General features: G+C 31.2%; 1 protein-coding gene and 1 long non-coding RNA gene across 2 annotated transcripts in view; one reads left to right on the forward strand and one right to left on the reverse strand.

Annotated features, from left to right (window-relative positions):
* Positions 1-6,580: 6,580 nt before the first annotated feature.
* Positions 6,581-7,435, forward strand: LOC111703825 (uncharacterized). The gene is made up of 5 exons (XR_002765693.1): positions 6,581-6,638; positions 6,835-6,905; positions 6,979-7,084; positions 7,178-7,222; positions 7,322-7,435. It is a non-coding gene; the product is annotated as an uncharacterized LOC111703825 (long non-coding RNA).
* Positions 7,436-8,144: 709 nt separating this feature from the next.
* LOC111703833 (multidrug resistance-associated protein 4) overlaps positions 8,145-9,664 on the reverse strand; it is a 27,969-nt gene continuing 26,449 nt past the window's right edge. Inside the window, exons 20-21 of the mRNA XM_023475898.1 lie at positions 9,109-9,196; positions 8,145-8,509 (exon numbers count right to left, since the gene is read on the reverse strand). Coding sequence (XP_023331666.1) covers positions 8,354-8,509; positions 9,109-9,196 — 244 coding nt within the window. The 3' untranslated portion in view covers positions 8,145-8,353. The remainder of the gene's footprint in view (positions 8,510-9,108; positions 9,197-9,664) is intronic.

Below are 9,664 nucleotides of genomic sequence, written 5' to 3' on the forward strand. Positions count from 1 at the left end.
TTTTTGAAAATCGCAATTTGCATGCACTAAATATATTATTTAAAAACGTAATCATTGCCAGAAGACGAAAATGTTGTGGCATGGATGACTGAATGGTTGTAGCTTATTGCTGCCGTAAGACAAGAAAGCCAATTTGTGGCATGGAAGGGTAAGTGTTGTGGTTTATTGCCGCCTGCCTTCCCCCCTCGACAGATACATCAATCTTTAAAGCATAAGACGAACGAAAATCGGTTATTAAGAAGCTTTAAAATAATCAATTAATAATTCATTATATTAATTATCTTTAAAAGAGTAAAAAGTTTAATCAGCTTCTTGGTCAGACGAGTAGTCAAAAAAAAAACGTGTTGAAGTGTACAAATATATTGCATTAATTCAGAATACTTGCAATATTATTCCGTTTCAAATTTAGTTAAAGTTTTTAAGTAGGGAGTTGTACTCGTCTTTTTTGTTCTATTTCTTCATTTTAGTTCACAGTATTTAAATGTGTATAACTGTCTTTTTCGCATGGTGTTGTACGCATTTTTTTGTTCATTTTCATCATTTTAGTTCACAGTATTATGTTGTATTAATCTGATTTACTATTGTGCTGGGGGGGGGGGGGNGTATCCAGCAGTTCAAGGCCCGAGACCACACATTTAGGGCCAGGTTCATTTTCCAGGAACATCTTTACGTGTAATTGAGCTAAATTTTGTTCGAAATACAGTTCTGTTTATGTATTAAAATATTTTTGTTCGAAAATGTCATAGTTCTGATTTTGGTTTTATCTTTCATTTATATATAATATATATCCTTTAAACATTTTCCGTACATCGATGTACTCAGTAATGGACGTACATTACAATGCTCACCTATTCATGAACAATCCTAAACAGCGCCATTTTAAGAAATCAAGAGGGATAGTGTAAACACTGAATAGAGCATGTCTTTGTGTTTTCAAGAGATTGAGATGTTTGTTAATAATATTGGTCTATGGAGACCATGCTTAAACTAAGGGAGAACCAAGGGGACCAATTTATTCAATTATACTTGAGCTTTCAGGAACAAATTCTTCAACCTAAATATTTTAGAATTCTTTAATGCGCGGAGTATATACAACAACAAAAATGGAAACTTAGGTAAAATAAAAGGTTTACAACTTTCATTTACTATACGTCACTGAAAGACAAAACAAATCGAATGACTAAAATTTAGTCTGTGCAAACATGTGTTTTAAAAATTCCCATATATTTTTTATTTTCATTTCGATCCTATGTATATATCTATGTATATCCTATTTTAAAATAATTACATATAACACCTCCTTTTAAATGTGCCAAATTGTTTCTCCATAAATATCATAACGTTTCAGCTAACCTTCGGTGTTCCTGAAACCAAGGCAACGTCCCTTAATTTCGAACCTGCCTCGTCCTAGGGATGTAGGTAGTTACGTTCCTTCATTTTATCTTTTCGAGACTATTTCGCTTTATTTTCGCAATTCGTTCGCTTTTTCCGCGAAATTTCACTTCAATCTGTTTATGCGAAAAATGCGAAATGCAACCGAGAATTTTCGCATTTTTTCGAGAAACGTTTCGTGCTTTTGTTTTTGGGGTTTTGTTTTTGTTGGGGGGTGGGGGGGGGGCACAATGAGTAAAGCCTAATAATTTTCATAATTTTGTGATTATGAATTTGTTTTATGTTTTCTTGTTTTTGATGATCTTTTACATTTTATATTGTTTTGACTTAGGTTTACTTTAAATATTACCTTTTTTTGTAAGCTAGAACAGCTCAAATAGAAGTTTGTTATAAGTTTGTTGTAAAATTTAGTCATTCTAACTCAATTTTGTTTTGTTTTCTAGCACAAAACTACATCTTAAAAACAAACTTTCTGAATTCTGACACAATAATCATTATATGATCTTTAAAAGTTTAGTTATCGCAAGAAACATCATTTACGTCCCCCCTCACCAATCCTCATGATATGTTATAAGTTGAGAATGCCTTTCAAAGAGTCCTATATTCTCAAACATTTTAGGAGACAACTTCTCTCTCCTCGTCCTTCCTACGTACGCATAATTTGATCACCACGAGAATGAGTTAATTCCCTAAAGTCTGATATTCATAAACTCCAGTTTATAACAGCTCTTCTGAATTTATAGAAAACAGTCAAGATTATGCTTAAATAGCGGACTTCATTTCTGTGTTAAAATATGTAATCTGTGTCAAAATTTGTTAAAAAGGAAAAATGAAGTCAAAAGATGTATGATGTATACTTAGAAGAAATCTTTAATTAAAATGTGCAATGCTTTATTTTTGTATTTTTTTAGTGTGATTAATTGCTATTTAATTCAAAATATCGAAATGTGGATTTTTTTTGTCTAACTAATTTTTTTGTGTTATCTTATGGTTTGCCAATATTTGTTATACATCTATAATATATATATATTTGGCTTGTATTGGTGTTTGTTTGTATCAAATAAAAACTAAAACGGATGAACCGATCGGGCCTATTTTTTTTGTGGCAACTGACATTGACCCAAAGAAAGTATATGGACCGTGAAAATTGGAAATTTCGATATTCTTCATTTTCGAAAATGCACAAGTTTTAATAGAAATATCCGTAAAAATTTTAAAACGATTAAAAATTGCGATTTTTAGATCAACAGTTCTAATTTAAAATCGTTAATAGGAAAAGGGCTCAAAGCGCTCTAAACCCTAGTATGAATCTAATTCGTTTATTCTTGAATACAGTGCTAATCTAAATAACCTGTAATAGTGTTAATTGATTGAAGACTCTAAATGCATGTTGGTGACGTTGATAGATAACCTAATTTAGCAATATTATTTTAAAAAAACAATAATGAAAATATAGCTCCATGGTCCTGCCATTTCCAAAATGTGGTCTGCCAGTTTTTGCTTTTAGAATATCCGATATATTAAGAATTTTATTTAAATTTTAATTTCTTAAATTAGCCATCAAAAAGTTTCATTTTAACAAAATCATAGATACTCCGGTAATTATAAAAGCAAATAAAGGGCAGACCACAGGTTATCAATTAGTTAATATTATTCCGGGTTATTTAGATCCGCACTGTAGTTATTTTTCAATTAACTCTACAATAATTTAGATACATTTAACTTGTTTATTCGTTATAGCGTTTTATCTAAAGAGCTTTTTCACTCTAGTTTCTTATCCTCTGAATTTGGATTATTTTGGTGGACCGGAAAACCAACATTATTATATCAAACATAACATTTTCCCCACACTGAAACATACTCTTTCTTTATCATATTTATAGTTACTAGGCTTTTAGAGCGCTTCGCGCCCATTTTCTATTTAAATTGTGAACATGTTATTTTTGTTTACATTTTAAAACAAATAAGAAAAATTTTTTGCGGATTTTCAAGAATTTAAATTTTTTTACAAAATTAAAAACCTTCGCATTTTTTTATCATTCATAAACCTTCCCTGTGGTCACGTGATGTCCCCAAAAAAATTGTGCCTGATCGGTTCAGCCGTTTTGACGTTTATTGGATACAAACAAACAAACACCCAGACAGACAAACAGAGAGATACGAATGGATCGAAGACGATATAAAAAGTCATCTCTTTGTTCTCGTGTTTATTTTACTCAGGACTTCTGGATGTTTGATTTTGATTGTAGTTTTTTAAATATAGCTTTCAACAAGACAGGTTGTGGTTATCCTGTCAACATTTCCCTGAACCTTGCTTTATCGTGTTCATTGTTATGAAAGGGATTAAAGTTAAAGAGCAGTTCACCATTCGTTCTTTTTCCAATCGTTCCATAAACGTTTTGTTCCGTCCTGTTCTTGGTGTTCTTAGTTGAGAACGGTTCCATCTTGTTCCGTTCCGTTCTTTTTTTTCTAAGTCGAGAACGGTTCCATCCCAAGTGTTGATATATTATTTTTTCCAAATTGGACTCCCTCTCAATACTGTAGTGTAAGCGTAGTGTAAGCGTAAAAAATAGAAATGGAAACGTTTTTTTTAAAATACTATATTTTTCATAGGATTTATTACATAAATAATAATATATTGATTAAAGCTGTTTAAGTAAAACTTTCTTAGTTATGGTCAAAAGTATTTTTCATTGTATGAAGATATTATACTTAAATAGAATACATGCTTAATTTCATGTGTAGAGTGGCATGTCTGATGTACATTTGAAACCTTCATTTCTCCATCGTTTCTGAAGAATTGAAATGCATGAGTCACTTTTGTAGAAAAATCACAAATAAAAATAATCAGTTTTCAATATGTGAAACTAGATATTAAATGCAAGAAAAAATCTTTGAAGGGTATTGGTGAGAATTAAATTTATGTCTGTGGTCACTTTAAGCCTTTAAATTGATTCTATATTAATTAAACTGTTTTGCAGGTTTGTGAACTTTGAAGAAATGGAAAAAGAAATTTAAAAATGATTTTAAAAAAAAGATAATGAAAAACTTTAAAAGTACTGCCTCCAAAATCAAGAATCCGAGGTTTTTTTTTCAACCAATCAACAGATGTAATATTAAATGAGCCCCCCCCCCCCTATGCGTGCGCCCTTCCTGATAGGGCACACATAGGGGGGAGAGGAGCTGTGCCCCCTCGTACGCCCCTGCACGTTCCTGATTTAAAATGCGTTCCCAACTAGAACGCTTTCAATTAATAAGAACGCGTTCCTGATTTTAATGTTCTATTCAAGCAGTTTCCGTTTTTTCCACGTTCGTTCTTTTAATAATCCTTCCAATATTTTTAAGAACACGTTTTATGTATTTGTTATTTTTTCGGAATAATACCATTGTTCTTGATAATTCTGTTCGTTCTCGTGAAAATGAACGACGCCCAGCCCTACTGTTGACATATTTGACACTATTTAGTGATTTGATTTCTATTTCTGAACATTCTAACGACAATCACACTAAAATCAATTGGATAAATTTTAATAAAAATACTGCCTAAATCATCCTTCGAATTAAATTGTGGACATTTGTAAATATGCAGAAGCAGAGCTTAAAACCTCCCTAAATTATGAAAATTGCATCATAAAATTGGTTTTTTTAGAAAACGACTGAAAAAGAAGTCAATCAATTCACATTCAGATGTCAAATTTTTTTATCAAATGTATCTTGTCTCTGGGTATGACCCAGAACACCTATATAATCTTTTCTTAAGACTCGTAAAAAATATCTTGCCATTAGAGTGCAAAAATTCATTTGTATGCGAATCATGTACTTACATAAAGGTTCCGGCATTGAGAAATTACCTTCCAAACTATAGGTAAAAGTCTGTTATCTGGCTCAGTTACATCTCAACATATAACATTTCGCCATATTACAATTTGCCTAAGGTACATCTTCCCATAAACAACTCGCCTAAGTACTATTTCCCCATATAACAACAACTCGCCTATATAGATTTTATTTACATTCTTCAGCTATATTAATGAATACATAGATACGTATAAATAAGTAGATTTAAATTTAGTTTCCTCGTTGAAGTTCATGTCCAATCATTTGAATGTATTCTTGAGGAGGGGTGGTGTTGAAGCTTGTCACAGAAACTTGATCCTTTGAATGTTGTCCAGGGCCGCCTGCTTCCTGCCTGTGTTTACGTGGATGTCCTGACCGACAGAGTTTGACCGAAACACACGTCGTGTGTTTGCTTCCTGGGATCTAACAAGCTTTAGAAAGTCCCAAACATTTGTCTTTGCTCCAACTAAACTGTTAATCGTCCTGTTCTAGCTCTCAGGCATATTGTTGGTCTATGGACCATGCCCTGCAGTATAGTTTCATTTTGATTCCATAAATTTGGACCAAACAATGCAGAATTGCCTCCTCTACGCTCAATCCAGGTTTTGCGGAATGATATTATCTCATGGTGAAAGGTCTCAAGTATACTATACTAATTAAATTACTGTAGATCTTTTTACATTTCCTTGTTATTTGATACTTTTAATAAAAACTAATTCTGAAAACGTATTCACCCCCAAAGTAGGAGTTTTGAACATCGAATTTTAATTAATGAACAGATCGGGATTAAGGATATCCCATTCTAAAGTTTTCAGCTCTGAACCTATTGAATATATTTAATAAAATTTTACCGGGATTTTTGTATATAAAAGTTTTTAACACTTTATTGGGTTTTACGGTTTCTTAGATGTCTATATGAATGTTCATTATAGGGCCAGATCATTAAATCTGTTATCGTTCATTCTGGCTTTTTGCTAAAGCATATTAAAGTACCTGCTGGAAAACAAGTTAGNTTGTATACTGTATTACTGTGTGTTTATGACAATACCACAATACCCACAAAGGACTGTTGTATACTGTATTACTGTGTGTTTATGACAATACCACAGATATTTTTTTATTATCGTAAACATTATTGAGATCCTTAATTATTTTTTTAGAAACCGAGAAACAGATAAACGAAACCGTAACAAACAGTATGGAGATTATTGAGCTACTTGCAAAATGTAAGTATAACATGTTTTTAAAAAATCAATCAATATTTAATTTAATGATTTAATTATGCATAATAGATATTTTAATTTTTATATTTTTGGACACCAATTTAAAATACCTACAGCTGTACGCGGTCCCGAGTCCGAGCCCAAGCTTCAGGCCCGTTTTGAGACCAACTAGTTTGTAGGAGGAAAGTAAGATATTTAATAAATTAATATTTATTAGATTAAAAATAATTTTGAAATATCAATTCAATGTTGACTTGTGAGCAGCCTTTAAACGGAGCCAGAGCTGCAGTCAACCCTGTCAGACCAAAGTAAGATACTTTATAAATTAATATTTATTGGTTAAAAATAAATTCAATGTTAATTAATTTAATATTAATTATAGACTCGTGAGCAGCCTTCAACGGAGCTAGAGCTGCAGTCAACCCTGAACCTCAACTATTCTGTCTGACCAAAGTAAGAAACTTTTATTAATTAATAGTTTTTAGAATAAAACAAATTTGAAATATTAATTCAATTATAATTATAGACTCCCAATCAGCCTGTAGATTAGAAAATAGTGAATTAAGCCAGCACTAAACTTATCATCTTAAAGACAAGAGCACTGAAAGCTCTGAGGAACAACTTTATCCAAGGTAATTGTAATTGGTTGAAAATTATATTAATTCATTTTATTTTTAACTGAATTTTTAAAGATAAATATTAAATTTTAAACATTTTATTTTTAGACAAAGAGAGATATGTGTCCCTTGAAATCAACTCCGCAGTTATGGGTAAGTTAAAAATTTACAAAGCAAATATTAATATTACTAAAATACTTTATTCAATTTGATTAAATTATTTCATATTTTTAATAAATAGTTACTTTCCAGGCTGGCAGAACAGGTCATCCTAACCTGAAGCTCCCCCGAAAAAACGTATGTAATACTAACAATAATAATAATAATACAACTAATTTAACTACAGGTATAGTTCAACAACAGTTTACAACAGTTTACAACGACTGTATCCTGAAAAAATAATAATAATAATAATGATAATAATAATAATAATAATAACTAAATTTAAAAATTGTTCATAATTATTTAGAATTGTTCGGTGGCTACGGAATCATGGAGGATTGTAGAGCAATTATTCTACAACATATTTAATTAATTAATTCATCAATATTTAATTATGTAAATAAATAAACGTGTACCCCCTGAATTGACAACGACTGTGAAGAACCAGTCAGGACGATCAGGGCATAATTTTTTGATGATACCCTCAGGACATACTAAAGATGCTTCTTAAGGACGCCCTCAGGGTGTCCTAAAGAAGCTTCTATTTAAGTGAATATAAGACGAGTGCAGGGAGGAGTGGGGGTGGAGAACAGCTTTAAAACAGCTGCCAGAGAAACACATGTGACTATTTACAGACAAAAATACGAACACACACAAGGACCCCTGCAGAGACAAATGCCATTAGTAACCTGATACCCCAGTTCATGAACAGCGTCCTGAACAGCGTCTTTCCGGTCTAAATATGACTATCTTAGCAGTAGCAATTAGGAATCTAATCTTGTAAGTCAATTTTAGACTTCCTTGGTCGTCTCTTGTTCTTATAGGGCTTGATGTTATTATTCCATTCCAGTCATATGTTGCAATTTCTTGAAGGATCTTGACTGAGATTGATTTGCTCAATAAGGAGAATACATAATTTTTAACATTTATTATATTTTTTGATTATCTTTTATTATGGCTGTATAAAATGAAAATTATGTTATTTTATGTGGTTCACATTGTACTTTATCTTTAAAGCTTGAGGTACAGAAAAGTATCATGATCCTTGAAAATTCAAGATTCTTCCATTGGTTCAGGAGAATGGTTCAAATTTGTATAGCAATCTTCTTCTTTTTTAGTTGCTCAATCTTCTCTGATATCGCTATGATCCTTCATGTTTGATATCGCAGCAATTTCTTTTAATTTTCTTAAATTTTCATTGCCAGTCTGCTCAGCTAACTCTGCTAGAACCCCGTCTTCCTTACAAAGAAGATTGTACGGAGTATCAAATTCCACAATCTAAACAAATAATTTTAAAAATTAAAGATTAAAAAATTTCTTAAAAATATTACTCAGCATAAATTTTTTTTGAAATCGATTTAAAAAATGGCAGGTACAACTTTCCCTTTTTAGTTTAACTATGTTTAGTTACTACATCATACTTAAAATAAAATAAAAGTGAATCAAAGCCACATTTTTGTTTCCTATAAAAAAGTATAAAGTTTGAAATCTGTATTTCCCTAATCTTTGTATGAGATATAATAAATTTCTAATATAAAATAATTTTACAGTTAAAATAAGAAGTCTAAGGTTTTATCTTGTTATCTTTTAATTATAAACAATGTTCGTGTGCACTATCATAAAAAAATCATGGATTTGTTGTATAATGAATAACAATTACATGTATATTGTTTATTTTATTAATTAGATTTGTAAAAACAGTAGCGCAACTAGGGGGGAGGTGAACCTGATCCGGATTCTTGACATAAAATTTAAAATCAACGATTCATCGAATATAAAAATATTTTATTTAATTTGTCATCTTGAACTTTTCTTTGAGTTGATGTCATTGAAATTCCTGCTCAAACATTGTTTTGAAAATCTTGTCTCGGTTTTACCTTTCCGTCTCCCAGCACAAGAATTCTATCTGAGTCCATAATTGTGTTCAATCTGTGAGCTATGGTAAGAACAGTACAATCTCGAAACCTTCAAATAAATTCTCTAGTAAAACATTTGTAAACAATCATGTTTTCTAAAATTTTACATTTTGGGTTTTATAAACTTTTTTTTTTATTTCAAAAGTTGAATTTGAGCGATGTTACAGATCATAATCAAATCAATATTACAAAAAAAACTTCAATTATATTTTCAAGGTCTTTTTTTTCGTTCAATCCTACTTTGCTAGATTTCTAATTGCACAGTTGCATTGTGTACTAAAAGAAGGATGAGGGAGGGGGGGCTTTTCCCCAGAAATCATATACTAGGATTTGGCCTAACTAAAAATCTGAAATGTTTAAATACGATCATAGAGTAATAAAACGAGGAGGTGAAGCTTAGCTCAGATGTACGGTTGTGTACCTCCCTATTAATTATTTAATAGAGTGGTCGGTTGTATACATCACGATATGTTTACGTATCTAACGCTGTACACTTGTACATAGAGTGATCGTATTT

This window comes from Eurytemora carolleeae, unplaced genomic scaffold, assembly GCF_000591075.1.
Source record: "Eurytemora carolleeae unplaced genomic scaffold, Eaff_2.0 scaffold574, whole genome shotgun sequence".
NCBI classification, from domain to species: domain Eukaryota; kingdom Metazoa; phylum Arthropoda; class Copepoda; order Calanoida; family Temoridae; genus Eurytemora; species Eurytemora carolleeae.